The 15,533-nt window shown below is 42.4% G+C and overlaps 1 protein-coding gene across 1 annotated transcript in view; it reads right to left on the bottom strand.

Moving 5' to 3' along the window:
* Positions 1-15,533, bottom strand: part of CNTNAP5 (contactin associated protein-like 5) — a 921,850-nt gene that overhangs the window by 424,135 nt on the left and 482,182 nt on the right. The window contains exon 8 of the mRNA XM_014548314.1: positions 813-1,077. Coding sequence (XP_014403800.1) covers positions 813-1,077 — 265 coding nt within the window. The remainder of the gene's footprint in view (positions 1-812; positions 1,078-15,533) is intronic.

The following is a 15,533-nucleotide window of genomic DNA, read 5'->3' as shown; positions in this document are numbered from 1 at the left end:
ACTAAGTCAGCATCTCTTGTGGCAAGTCAGAGGTGCCAGTGAGACAACAGGTGGAGAAGGCCAAGTCCCACCGTTTTGTTGAAGAAAAGGCAGAGCCAGCGACATGTTCTCAGATGGGCTCCATGTTGCTATCCTTAGAATCAGTACCATGTTGCTGCAGACAGTGAGTGCTCTCAGATGCCAACTATTTAAGGACAAATTTAAGTCTCGGCATAGCCAGATGCCATCTGTAGCAGCACTTCCTTAATAACTTAAAAATGTATATTTAGAAATATTTTTTTAAAGCTCACTAACTTTTACTTGAAATAGAATTAGGTGGCTGAAAACGTCGACGGTGGGGGGGCATATAGCAAAGCTACAGAATGAGGTCAGACAGATTCAAGATGAAACTGGTGCTGTCGCTGGTCGCCATGTGAGCTGGGAAGTTGCTTAGCCTCCAGCCTCCAGCCCCCAGGACCCTTTGTCTGTAAAGTGAGAGCAATGCCTTACCTGAGAGAGCATGGTGACGATTCTATGGCATAGACCCTGCCTGTGGAGACCAGCAAAGTGCTCTGTGAACTGTCTCCATTCTGCTCCATGGTGCTAGATGGGACTCTCATTCCTGCTTCCCAGCTCAAAGCGCTGAGGGACGGGGAAGTGCAGGGGCTTGCCCAGCTACAGCTGCTGCCCTTGGGGTGGACTGAGAGCCACTGTGAGCACTGGGTCAGCCCCCAGCCCTGGAGCTGGAGTCTGTACGCATTGGTCAGAACCTCAACACATTTGTTGATTTGGCTGAATCAGAAACCGACCTAGAGGTAGTGAGCAGAGGGTACCTGTGAGGATTTCCGCTGCCCGTCTTGTCGTTTTCTGAATCAGGAGCCTCAGGGTCCCGGCCTCCAGGCTCAGCAGCAGGGCCCCCGAGCCCTCAGACAGCTCTGTGGACAGAAGCAGCCCATCCTTGTTCCACGTTCGAAACTGGAAACCCACTGAGAGCCCGTCGATGTTGGGGGTGCCAGGCAGCAGCAGGTAACTGCTGCTGGAGTTGACAAATGTGATGGGAACAATTTGTGGTTCGGAGCAGGAAAAAGTGACATTGCCCTGGAAAACAATAAAAATCAAACATATAAAAGCCATTTTTTTATTCTGCAACCTGACAGCTGATATAAACCACCACCTGGAGCTGACCTTCATTTCGGGATCAGTCCACATTCAGCTACAAGATTTTAAAGGGAAAATGTGTCAGCTTTGTTCATATCCACCCGCAAGGTGGTTTCCATTCCTGGGCCAAGGTTCACGGTGCTGCCTGCAAAGGGGGCCATTCAGGACCTGGGAGGGTGGGGGATGGCAAGCGTCACTGTTTTTTGGAGAACCAGATATAAAATAATTACATCCATTCACAGAACAAATATGTATTGTAAGTCAACTATGTGCCAAGCACAAGGATCATTTTTAAAGAGATACACCTGAAAACAGATAAAATGTGGAATGTGCTAAAGGAAAGATAGACACTAGCTCTTGGTGCTTCTTATTTTTTTAAATATATTTTATTGATTTTTTACAGAAAGGAAGGGAGAGGCATAGAGAGTTAGAAACATCAGTGAGAGAGAAATATCGATCAGCTGCCTCCTGCACACCCCCTACTGAGGATGTGCCTGCAACCAAGGTACATGCCCTTGACTGGAATCGAACCTGGGACCCTTCAGTCCGCAGGCCGATGCTCTCTCCACTGAGCCAAACCGGATAGGGAATTCCTGGGGATTCTTAGAAGAAATCAGGACACAAGTGAAGTTTTCACCAGAGAAGTGATGCTTCCTGGAGGAAGTGGGCAAGAGGGGCGGGGTGTGCCCTCAACCTTTTCAGCAAAGTGCACATGGATGTGCAAAGCTTTAGAGAAATTACAAAATGGCCTTCCTGGGGAACTACAGGGAACTTGACATTTCTAAACATTACGTGGGGCAGAGAGGGTCAGGGGCAAGAGGCAGTGTTTAGAAGTCCGTTTGTGCTTGCTAATGTTATCATTCAAACTCAGAAGCAGCTGAGTGGCTTTGGCCGGATTTTTAACTCATTAAGAATGTTTTCGGAGACACAGGCAGCGGAGGGTGGAATGTTAAGTGTGCATCCACTAGAACCAGAAAGAAGAGGAAGATGATTATCGTCTGCACAAGTGAGGAGAACTGGTCCACGGTTGCCTGCAATGACTAGAGTAAGCTTCTGCAGCGGGAAGTTACAGGGAAAAGGGAGTGCCCACCTGAGCCATGTGCAGGACTCACTTCTAGGTGAACGAGGAGGTAGCAGGGGTGCCTTATACATTGTGAAGAGGTGTTACGTTATGAAAACCATTTGGAATTTTTATCTCAAACCCTATAGCCAACTGCATGCTGTTTTCCATCCCTATCATTCATCAATTTTAGACACAAACTAATCCCTATGACAATGCAGCAAACTTACCCAGGTGAGTGTAACGCAAGCATGTCAAACTCGCAGCCCACCGGCCTGATGCCTGGTTTATTTGGCCCGTGTTAGCCTTTAAGTTTGACATGCCTGGTGTAACGCAATATTTTCATCTAAATAGTCATAGACGCATCAAGTTCCAGGTAAATCCTTCCTCCCAAGGCCGGCTGGCCAGTGCCACTTATGCAAGAGTCAGGTATTTCCACAAGGAGAGCACCTGGCTTGGCCAGCTGCTGAGTTCAATTTCAACGAAGGTGTCAGGTAGTGGGGTTAGATACTAGTGCACTTCTGAGCTCCAGAGCAGGTGAATGGTGCAGTGCCAAACATTTCATAATCGGGAAACGCCTCCCTCTGTCCCAAGCACACTCACGATTATCTGGTATTTCTGAAACCACGCAGCAGTCTCCAAACAACCTTCTACCAATGGTCTGTTTCCAGTGGTGCGGTCCGCAAGCAGGCTGCCATGAGCATATCCTTGCATTAATCATTAGCTCTGGTCGCTTAGATGTTTTCTTCTCAGGAGGGTAGGTCCCCAGAAGGTAATTAATGTGTCAAAGGGTAAAGCTCCTGCTATCTATCAAACATGCCCACTGTGCCGGCAGGAGGCGGAGCACTTCCACGCAGAGCCATCCCTTCTGCACAATAACCTCGCGTGGGTTTAAAGAATGCACCAACCGGGCTTCCAAAAGGGAGGCAATTGCACAAAAGCCCCCTCAGCAGGGACAGGGAGCCCAGCCCAGCCTACCTGACCTGAGGTGGCGGCTTTAGCTTCCACCTCTGACACTTCCCTCTTCCCTACTGGGTCCCACCATTTAAGAATCTACCCACTTGCTCATGACATTGCATTGTTGTTTCAATGTGCTTTGTTTGATTTCTGGTGGGTTTCCATTCAAGAATGAAACTGTCTCCGCTGCTGGCAGATTCATGGAGGCGGGCTCTCTTCCGGGAGAATCAAAATCACAAATGCCGCTCCAGAGGTCAGGAGAGGGCCGGAACCTTTCTTCCCCTTTTCCTTCCTGAGGTCAGTTTCACCTCCTCTGGTGACCAACTCGCCAGAGCAAAGCTGCACCCCAGTTTGAGGCTGTGCAGAGGGAATGGTTGGCCAGCAGTGATAAGCTGTAGGCAGAAGCCTGGGGGTCGCAGCCATGCCCCTCCTCCCTTCTCCCTGTGGGGCCAGGGACTTTTCTCTTACCCCATTAGTTCTCCTGGCTCATCCAGTAATGCAAATGGCATAAAGCAGACTAGCAGCAGCCCTGGCCAGGTGGCTTGGTTGGTTGGATGTCGACCCATACACCAAAAGGCTGTGGGTCTGATTCCTTGTCAGGGCACATACCTAGGTTGTGGGTTGGATGCCAGTAGGGGTGCATGTGGGAGGCAACCGATCGGTGTTTCTCTCTATTTTCCTCTCTCTCTCTAAAAGTCAATAAAACCATATGCTTGGGTGAGGATTATAAAACACACACAAAAACATTGAAATTCTAATAGGAGAAAATCGAATGTATAATACATGTGCATGGGGGATTCACATCAACATGAAAATTCTAAAACCAGTGATGCCAAATATGGTATAAATGTCATTTTGGACAAAGGGGAAAGCGGGAAATGGGTTTGAGACCTCAAAGCGGAAATAGGCATTTTGTAGGTAACTGAGAAAGTGGCAAACACATTCTTTTTTTTTTTTCAAACACATTCTTGCTAGACCAGTCAGAAACAGTGGGACAGAGGGAAACCAGGCGGAGAGACTGGCCTGGACACACCCTGCCTACCACACTCAATCCACATGTGCTCAAGTGAATAAGCTGAGGTGAGTATAATCTCCCCCCCCCCCCGCCCCCCGCAGGTCTTTTTTATCCAAGTCCCTTTAAGAAGGAAGGGGAATGTGAACCAAACCAAACAAACACACTCTTCCTGAGTGCCTGGGGCTTCACTTGATTTCAGCTTGAAATACCCCCCATGCCAGGGTGGCAAATTCTGAGGACACTCATTTGGGATCCCACATCCTATGGGCGTAAAATCCAGTGTTTAGCTCAATCCTAGCCATTTTCCTTGTGTCCTCTGGATTGGCAGCCATGGAAGAGGGGTCTCCGGACACTTGGGGGTCCAGAGGAGCTAAGATTATCCCCTTACTTGATCAGCTCCCTCACATCTGCCTGGGAGCTCCCTGCTCAGACGCGCTCTGTCCCAGTGAATGTCTAACGGGCACCGACCTCTTGTTCAACAGGCCAGGGGACTCAACATTTCATGAGGGGCATGCATGTGACACTCAAGTGTCCCTGGCTAGATTCTGGTGGCAAGGACTCCAAATACAGCCAGAGTTCCTCTCCCTGGTGAAGGGGAGCTGTGTGGTGACCAACACCTGCTCTGCAGGAGCAGGACAACCTGTAAAGGCATTGGGGTGTGTACTTGGTGTTTAGATGGCTTCCCTTCAGATTGTGCCCTGTTGTCTTTGCCCTCATGCCTGAAATGCCCAAAGCTCTGTTTGTAGAGCACCCCCTACTGTGTTCTTCAAAGCAGAGTCCTAGGGAGAGTAGAGGAGGAGAAGTGGAGTGGATGGGAAAAGCCTTCTGACCAATCTGACCCTGCTCTCCCGGGGATGTGAGTGATCCCAGCTCAGCTTTCCCGGGGTCACTTCTAGAGACTTGGTTTCCTGTTTGCAACCTGAGGCTGTTGAACAGGTGGTTCTAAGGTTCCCACTCGCTCCCTCATTCTTTGGGTATCTGATACTGAGCACTCATATCCTTATCACCTATGTTCTCTCTGGGCGGTGAATAGGCATCTCTGAATAATTTCTGTTATTGTCATGAGAATTGTAACCAAGCATCTACATTTTAAAAGGCCATGTTTTATAAGAGTTCAGACCATAAGGAAGGAAACTAGGCCTTTCCCTACCAATATCTTTGTAACTGCAGGGAATAGAGCAAGAGGTTCTATAAATAATGATATAAAAATAGTAAGTAAACAGCAGATAATCCTGTTTTATATTTTTAAAAAACAAAGCCTAATTTGTAAAATCAGTGTATAACAACCAATCCATTCTCTCCCCTTTTCAGAAAAAGTATCAAAAAATACTTTATAATGAGAATGCCAGGTCAATGCTGAACATTCCAGGAATTGAAGTCGCTAAAGCTTTCTTGGAGATGATAAAATGAGAGATGTTATATGTAAGACCCTTAACTGGGAGCTGGTCCATGGGCTGTGCCATGGGAATCATGAGAAAGCAATGAGTGAAGGCAGGTTCTGAGCAGCACCTTCCTTCCAAACACATCCACAACAGGTTTCCACCAAACTCTAAGTTTGTCAAATGTTGAGAGAAATCCAATAAAACCCACCCCATAGTGGAGGGGACTCCTCCAAAGGGAGATGTTACAGTTAGGTGGGCAAGGAGCATCTAACAGAGAGAACTCCCAATCAATTAAGTCTTTGGCACGGATCAGATGAGCTGTCAGAAATGGAGCTTATCTGGTACAGAGGTGGGCAAGGGTGGGCAAGGGTGGTGGAGGATGGGCATCTAGCCTACTCCCACTGGGACTCCTCAGTGCTCTACAGCCAAGTCCTGGTACATCCCTTCCTTCAGTTGTGCGTGGAGATGATATTTCAGATATGGAGGAGCAGAAACCAAACTTTAAGGCCTCAAGAGAATGCAGCAGACCCAGCTGAAGTTCTGCTTGCCTTGACTGACTTTAGAGTCTCCTAAATGTGACATTTCCAAGGGTTATATCACTGTGCTGAGCTGTTATTTATAAAGCATTTCCATTGGGGGTGTTTGTTTTTAATCATCATCCAGACATGGCAACTCCCTGGTGAGTGGGAGAAAAGTTAGCAGTGTAAATCTGAGCTTCAATTATGAGTCACCAAAACAAAGCCAATCAAGCATTTATAAGCTGTAGTGGAATGCTCTTGATTTAATCTAATTTGTGGAAAAATATTTCAAAGCCAGTTCTTGATTTTCCAAATGAGTACAACCATTTCTAATTTGATTTGTCTTCAAACTATCAAGACTGACTAGCATCTGTCAGCAAATGTAAGGGAAAGGCTGCAGTGTGAACTAAAGCTGTCTTCCCAATTTACAAACTCAGGGAGAGGAGGGGACCAAAATAAATCTCTTTTTTTTATGTTTGTGGAGAGATAGGCTCCTTCATTCTTGAGTTGATTTATTCAACAGATTCCTATTAAGTAGTTCACATGGGCCAGGCTAGGTCCTGTTAGGAAGGGTGGGAAGGACACAGCCCAAGAGAGAGGTGGGCTCAGCCCTTGTCCTCCTGGAGCTTGCATTGCTTCTGGATGGGGAACATGGACCATGCCATCACGCTGTCAGTACATGCTTGAGAGAAGTCTGTTGCTGGAACAGCATTTACCAGGAGTGAGAAAAGTGCCTTTTTAATCTGATCTGTGCTTGGGATGATAAGTAGGAAGGAGTGGGGTTGGGAGCAGGAATAGATTAAAGGGTGAGAAGACAAAAAGTGCATCTTTAAAATTTAAGGTAGACTAGATGTTTGCCATTAATCTATACAATGCAACATTTTGTTTCTTCCAAAAAAAAAAGACTTCAAAGATAGAAATAATTTTCCTTGGGTTTTCATTTGTGGAACACTCAGGAGAGAAGCATCTTTAGATTGGAAGGAATGCCTACTCATTGACCAAAACGTAGGGCAGGCTCACAGGTGTTTCCTCACACAGCCCTCTCCTCTGGCCACCTATGAGTTGGCTGCCTACACATATCAGTAAATGGAGCTCCAATGAGAGCCACAGACCACCTTTGGCCTTAAAGACTCTTTCCTGCCTTTGCCTCTCCTGGGCCTACCAACTCCCACTTCTTGCTCCTCCTGCCAGTGTGTGTCTCTGTTTCTGACTGTTTTGTGCTTATTCCCTTTACATCAAAGATGAACACTCCCATATGAGTTTTGGCTTTTGCAGAGTAGCTCCTTTTACCTAGAAATAAAATCCAGACTTTGGGAATTGGAGAATGGAAAGTCATGAAAAGTAGACCCATGATTGAAGTGATAAGCCCTTAGTTTTAAGGCACAGGATAAAGCTATAACTATATTCTAAACATGCTTTAATTTTTGCACTAAATATTGTGCAAAGCTCTATAAAAATATAAATTAAGAAGCTTAAAAATATTAATAATCTTTTTTGGAACTTAACTTTCACTTCTAGAAATTTATTTTCAGGAAATAATTTGACATTGGACTATGATTTATACAATAAGCACTGTTATTTGTAATAATAAAGACCTGGGTCTAAAATTGAAGAAATACTTAGATAAATTATGGTATTTCCACATGACATACTCTTTTGCCATCACTAGTAGCAATGTTTAAGGTAAACATAAAATTGTTTATAATATAATACCAAATAAAGGAAACAGGATACAAATTTGCCCATATAAATAGACCTGAATAAATAGGTAGGTATAGAACAGAGCTAATTTGTAAAATATTGACTGTATCTGGGTAGTGGAAGTATGTCTATTTTTATTTACATAATTAATTTTTTCTCAATTTTTAATTTATTACACAGAAGAAGGTTGGTGAAATAGTTTTCCAAGTATTTCACTTGAAAGCTTTCATTGCAATATTCAGGATTAGTAACTACTATCAAGGGCATTAGTGTGGATTATTGAGAAAAAATAGTAGTTAATCTAAGTAGGGATAGAAGCAGCTAGCTATGAAACCCTCATTTGACTATTATTTTTCAAATGGTTTCCACTTCTGAGTAATTCCAGAATTGTATGTTCCCTCTACTGCAATCTTTAGTTGTGTGTCTATTCTACTCACAGTCAAGGTAACAAATCATTACAGTAGTATAAGGACAAAGGAAGACAGTATTTGTGTGTGTGCGTGTGTGTGTGTGTGTGTGTGTGTGTGTGTGTGTGTGTGTTAACTTTTTTCCTTTGGAGTAAACTTTCTTTTCTAAACTACTTTGCTTGTTCCACACACAAAGCAACTGTCCACTCTATAAGCACACATTGGTGCTATGATGACTAAATTCTCTTTAGTGAGGAACAAAAGTTCTGAGATATCAAAACACAGTGTGTGCTTCTTGGTTCTTGGGTAGAGATTGGAAAAGGAGCAAATAAGTGTGAAGAGCAACTTTCACCAATTAGCCTAGAAAACTAAGCAAATTTGTAGCTCAATAATAAGTATCTTATAAAACTCAACATTTCATTTGCATCAATAACGCTTTATAAGATGGGGAGAATTATATGTAATTATGATTATTGCTATTATCACTATATATAAACATTAAAAAGTTTTTCTAATAAAAATGATTTGAAAAGATAGAGCATGCACTACATTATGTAACTGTGTGGTAATAGATAGTCTACATCAAACCACAGAACTTACATGCATACCTGCATAACCCATTGACACAGACAATAGCACAGTGAAGGCCTGGGGGGGGCGGTCAATGGCGGGGGGAAGGGGACATCTGTAATATTTTCAACAATAAAGACATTTAAAATCTGTTTAATATAAATATAATGAAAGACACATATGCAATTTAAAACTTTTTGGTAGTCATGAAAAAGAATTATAGAAAAAGATCTTAAGTAGATTTATGATCATTTCACTATGTATACAAATATTGAATCATTATGTTATATACCTAAAAATAATGTATTGATATAAAATTATTAAATAAGTAATTTTTAACAAGTAAAATGAAAGATATTATCTTAACCTTAGTTTGAATATTGTTTTTTAGCTCAATACATACAAATATTATTTAAACATGCAGTCTGTATTAAAATTATTGAGATTTTTTCACCCTTATAACACATCTCAATTTGACCTAGCCACATTTCAATGCTCAATACCCACATATGGCGTTACTACCATATAGGAAAGCACAATCTAGAGACTGGCTATAATGGTGATGTTAGAAATGGGCTTTCCTATTGTGACACTGAAATAGAAATTTGTTCATTTCTTATGTGAGAACTGCCATACTCTGACCTTAGTATTCAAAGAGATTTTGGCAGAGACACCTAGTCAAGACTCAAAATCAAATCTCCTTGCCTTTCCCGGTAGAGGAACTCCAATTTATGCTCAGCTGGGTGACCACATTTCCCCGCATCCCCTGCAGGTATTATTTGCCAGGTGACTGAGTCTGGCCTGTGAGGTAAGGCAGGGCAGAAACATTGTGTGGGGCTTCCTGGGAGGCTCCCTGAGGGGCACTCTCTCAGCAGGCAGGGCACTGCTTTAGCCTTCTCTCCTTTTGCTCTTCTGTAGCTGTGCATGTGGATGGAAGGCCCATGGTTCTGGAAGCCTGTGGTACCTTCAGGGTGAAGCAAGAGGGCAAGAATGGCCAACCATAAGGATCCAAGCATCAGGGTCCCTAACAACTTCAAGGTCAATCCCTATGTTTTTTTTGTTTGTTTGTTTGGGGGAGGGAGGTTTACAAATGAATGTGTCTTATGCTTTATTGAGAAAGCATGTTTCTAAAAAAGTATTAAATATATTTGCCAGTTAAAGAACCTATGTTTCTAGAGGTTATGAAATATATTTATATTTTTACCAGTCTAAAGGAAGCTAATTTCTTATTTTTATTATTTTTTTTACTAAGCATGAAGGTTTCTAATGATTGAAATTTCTAATTAAGATGAAATGAAATTAATGTATGTTTTGGGTAAAAGAAGGTATAAATTATGGAAATGCTATTTTTGAGGGCATTACAACAAAAGTTGTAGAAGGCTTATGAAATGGAATCTTGAGAAAGAAAATTTCATGGGTGATAAGGTGAATAAGATTAGAATGAATTTAATTAAGTGAATTTAAATATCAAAAGTAAAGTCATGCAAAATTAGAGTTTGGTTTCCTCTTTCCCTATTAAAGGGACAATTTTCCTGTACTGATTGGTTTACTCATAATAAGATTATATAAAGTTTTCTGTCTAGGAAGCAAAGATTCTGTGCTTTACCAAAATAATTTTCTGTGCTTTATGTTGTCGTAATCAGGTCCCTGACTACTTAGGAAAACTGAATTGCCTCAATAGTAAAAACTAGTTTTGATAACAAATAATGCAACCTTTTGTATTTGTCTTTTGAAATCTTTTATTGTCACTTTAGTTAAGTGACTAATTAAATATTATTTCATAATGATCTGTGATCTTGTTAGTCAAATGTCCAAACCTTGTAATATGTTTGACAAATTTCTCAAAATTCAAATTTTAGATGAAGTCTTTCCTTGACCTGGAATACCTCAAAAGATTCGTTTTTTTTGTTCTTATAAAAGAGAAATATTAAACTACTTAGGTGTATTTGGTGCATTTAATTGCATAGGCAGCATTGTAAAATAAATGATGAAAAACTTCCAGGGTAACTACTTAGGTGTATTTGGTGCATTTAATTGCATAGGCCACATTGTAATAAATGATGAAAAACTTCCAGGGTATCTATATAATAAAAATCTAATATGCTAAGTGTCTGGTCATCTGGTTGGCCATTCAACCAATCAAAGGGTAATATGCTAATGGTATGCTAAGGCCACTCAACTGCTTGCTATGACATGCACTGACCACCAGAGGGAAGAGTCTCTGACCAGTAGGTTAGCTTGCTGCTGGGGTCTGGCCGATCTGGACTGAGCAAGATGGGCCGGACATACCCTGGAACCCTCCCGTGGTCCCTCCCCGGCTGGCCAACCTCCCACATCTCTCTCTGGCCCCATTCATGCACCAGTGGGGTCCCTCAGCCTGGCCTGTACCCTCTTGCAATCCAGGACCCCTTGGGGGATGTCGGAGAGCCAGTTTCAGCCCAACCCTGCAGGCCAGGCCAAGGAACCCCACAGATGCACGGATTCATGCATCGGGCCTCTAGTATTATTACATGGGTAATACTATCAGTATATGTGGCAAAAATCATATGAAATTTCTAAATTTCTGATATGTCCTGATATAATATTTTCAATTGCAATTATAGTTATCTCAGAATGTTGTGTATTATAAAGAAAACAATTTTTTTAATTTCATTGTATTTAAATCTTTAACCATGTCATTCTAAGGTGTTTTTGTTTTGTCATTTAAAGATAGTTCTTTTTTTAAAATATATTTTATTCATTTTTTACAGAGAGGAAGGGAGAGGGATAAAGAGTTAGAAACATCGATCAGCTGCCTCCTGCACACCTCCTACTGGGGATGTGCCCGCAACCAAGGTACATGCCCTTGACCGGAATCGAACCTGAGACCTTTCAGTCCACAGGCTGACGCTCTATCCACTGAGCCAAACCGGTGCAGGCTTAAAGATAGTTCTTGTTTTGCTTTGGTGTTTTTGCAAATATGTTTCATCTTTAGAAGGATCCACTGAGGGGTCTCTGACTTATTCTAAAATACAGGTTTCTGATAAACTTTCAGATCATACCTTTAAACTGATGAAGATTTGCCAAACTCTAAGAAAAACTGGATTCATAAAACTGGTAACAGGAGATAATGATAAATAAGAATTAATTACATGGGACTGAATAAATTGATGAAGATGATTATAATTTTTAAGACTTTTTTTAAAAAATATTTTATTGTTTTTTAACCTTTATTTTCCCAGATATAAGGAAACATGTTTCCCCTAAACTACATATGACTTAGAGCAATTCAATAAATTATACCTTTTTAAGCAGAATTAAAACATTTATCATTTTCTCCCTACCTTATCCCTCCAGAATTTAAAAACTCAGTGAGTATTATTTTCATACCAATCTGGTCATTTGCCTAAGTTTAATAATAATCTATTTGCAATATGACATAAACAGAAACTGTTATATTAACAAAACTTTTGCTTGAATATCATGTTTTAGAGGAGCATTCATGCTCTGAAGAAACAAGAATGACTATGAAAAGTCTTGGAAAACAACAGCAGCCTTACCAGGTGAGTAAGGAAGTCAACCTCTGGCAGGCATAGAAATATCACAATATTTTGGGGAACTTGAGAAGAGAAAAATTGACCCAAATCTAAAGGTACTCCAGGCAAAGTCTGACATCAGAAGTGTTCTCCACTGTCAATGACTCGGGCTCAAAAGCTGTTTATAATATGCTCTAAACATTAACCTTTTTTTATTGTCTAAAGTTTTACATATGTCTCCTTTATCCCCGATTGACTCCCCGCTTCCCCCAGCTATTCCCACCCCGGGCAAGCCCCCACTGCCCCAGTGTCTGTGGCAATTGGTTACGCTAATATGCATGCATACAAGCCTTTTGGTTGCTCTCTATTTGTTGTGTCTTAATATTTTTGTTGATTTTTAGAGACAGGGAGAGGGAGAGGGAGAGAGACATAGAAACATCAATGAAGAAAGAAAATCATTGATTGTCATTGATTGGTCACCTCTTGCACGCCCCCTATTGGGGATTGAGTCCACAACCCAGGCATGTGTCCTTGACTGGAATCAAACCCAGGACCTTTCAGTCCACAGGCCAACGCTCTATCCATTGAGGCAGACCGGCTAGGGCTAACCTTTGTTTTTATCTTGTTTCCACAGAGTGCCTCCTATTGAGCACCTGATTGCTTACTTGCATAATATAGGCTAGGAGCCCACCTGCATCATTCCCCCAGAAGTGAGACACAACGGTAAACTGAAGGAACCTATTCTCAGGACTGAGGGACTAGGTCAGTGAAACCTGGAGCAATCTACCCATCTATCTTCCGGATCAGAAACTTCTTATTCAAACTTTCAAAGGAAAGACTAAAGGGGAGCAGAATTTGCCACCCCAACATATGCCTTTTGAGATATTGACTTTAAGCTGGTTATTAAGAAGCAAGAAACTAGAAAAAAACCTTTGACATCCCCCCTCCCCACCACCACCACCTGCCTAAAGGTATTCAGGTAGAAGAACCTGCTTCAGGAAGGGAGCAGCGCCCCGCATACTCCCCTCAGCACATGTGAACCCAGCGTGCAGACGGGGGAATCCAGCAGCGCTGGTCCCCTCCGTGGCCCACGGTTCCTGGCGGCCAGCGGGACTGTTGACCACATGTTGGCTCTTTCTCACCTGCCTGGGCGTTGCCTGTTTCCCTTTGAGGTCCCAGCCCTGCCTCCCTCTCCATAGTCCAGGATGGCACGTGAGCCTCAGGGCCAGTGTGTTCTGGGGTCTCCTTTCCTCGTGGAACCCCGTGTGTACGTATGTGGTAACTTTGGACATTTCCTCCTGTTAAGCTGTCTCATGTTAATTTTGTGATTAACCCATCAAAAAATAAAACTTAGAAAGACTAGAGGAAAATTATTTTTGCACCTCTGCAATAGGTAGCTGATACAAGCAAAGTAAGTGGTCTCCAGATAATAAAATCTTAAGTGAGTATTATGGGCTGAATATTGAAGCACTAGCCCCTCGTATCTACGAATGAGGCCATATTTGGAGATGGGGACATTAAAGGGGTGATTATGACAAAATGAGGCCATCACAGTGGGCCTTACAAGCCAATCTGACTGGTGTCCAGATAAGAAAAGGAAATGTGGACACACAATATTTAAAGATATTCCTTTAAAAATGAAGACTAGAAAACATATAATTTTATAATATTGTGGTAGGCTTTGTTGAGAATGCAGGTACTTTTTTTCTTTCTACTTTTCTGTGTTTACCAAAATGTCCTGTACTGTGTAAATATCAATTTTTAATGGAAATGAGAATTGTATATTATTTTCAAAATACTTCTGGGTTCATCCACTCCACTGAGCCAAACCGGTTTCGGCTGTATATTATTTTCAAAATACTTCTGGGTTCATCCATTGGTTGCTTAGTTATATGACTGAGAGGGCTGGGGTTCCTGTCCTTTCCCAGAGCAGTGTTTGGCCTGATCACCTCCTGGCCCTCCGAAACACAGGGCCACCGCTTCCTACAGGGGGTGTGGGGGCTGCAGGACATCTGTCCTTAGCCCCCCAAATCAGACACACACCGCACAGAAGGCCAATCCCTCATTATCACACTTAGGTTTATGGGTAAAAACATGAAGAAAAGATCCTTAGATTGTCCTACTTCTTTTCGGTGGTCATCACACTGAATTAAAAGTCTGATACGTTCACATGCTTCCCAGTTTACTAAAAGCGTGTGGAATGGGTTGTTACTCCATTTCCAGTGTGAAGATTTACATTTGTCCATGCATGTGGAATGAAGATCACGCATCAAAGGCTGCCTAGAAAACTGGGGCATCTTCTGGTGCTGCCAGAGCCCCACTCGCCTCGGGGAGCTGGCACTGAGTGGTCCTTTCTCGGTGCGATCCTCAGCTGTGGTTGCCGCAGCAATCTTCACAGAACTCTGTGCTCCCAGGCCTTCACCGTGCAGTGCACAGAACTCAAGTGAATCATGGGCTTTAGGGCATTCCACCATCCCAAATCCCTTCAAATGTGCATTTCCACCAGACACATCAGATGTGAGCGCTCAAGGCTAAATGTGTCCTCTCAACCTCATTCTGATCTCTGAGCTACTTTCTCACAGGCATAGACAATCTTTTAATTTGCATTAAACACTTTATTTTTAAATAGCTAAGACAGATTGGATTGATGCAGTGAGGGCAGATATGAATGCCTCTCAAAGGACCTGCTTTCGTGGCTGAAGCAAGGGGAAATTGGGACCTTCTTATGTCATCAGGAAGGTCCCCAAGGGAAGAATGGGTAACCCTGAGGGATGACGGAAATGAAGTGATGAGCTCAGCTAAGGTATTAGATAAAACGCAAAAGAAATAGTGAGAAATTAAAACAATTTCAAAGGCGGAGGGGGAGCAAGCTGCATGAGAAAACCTTTAGGTATAATTTGAGTTTTGTGAGAATTGTAGCATATGCATATTTGGCACAATTTATGTCCAGTGGTAAATTGTTTGGGTACTTCCAAAGCAAGCCTACTCCAGAGGGCCTTAATCTTTGAGGACAAGGAATTCTCTCTAATATAATTCCTTACATGGATCCCTAAAGAGAGTGGTTGTACTGCCACTATATTTTTTTATTAAGCAAATATGTAGTGACTGAGTTAAATAAATTGTATTTCACACCTTTGTGAGACATGCTATTATTGTCTAAGGCTGTGGCAGGCGACACTGAGTCATGAACATGTGTGTGCCTCCCTTTGTGTTCCCAACCCTTTCTTGTCGATGTCCAAGGTATCTAATTTTTAATCTAAATTTTCAAAGA

Source organism: Myotis brandtii, unplaced genomic scaffold (genome assembly GCF_000412655.1).
Source record: "Myotis brandtii unplaced genomic scaffold, ASM41265v1 scaffold501, whole genome shotgun sequence".
NCBI lineage: Eukaryota > Metazoa > Chordata > Mammalia > Chiroptera > Vespertilionidae > Myotis > Myotis brandtii.
Note: the sequence above shows the minus strand (reverse complement) of the source record. Positions and strands in the feature narration are given on the sequence as shown.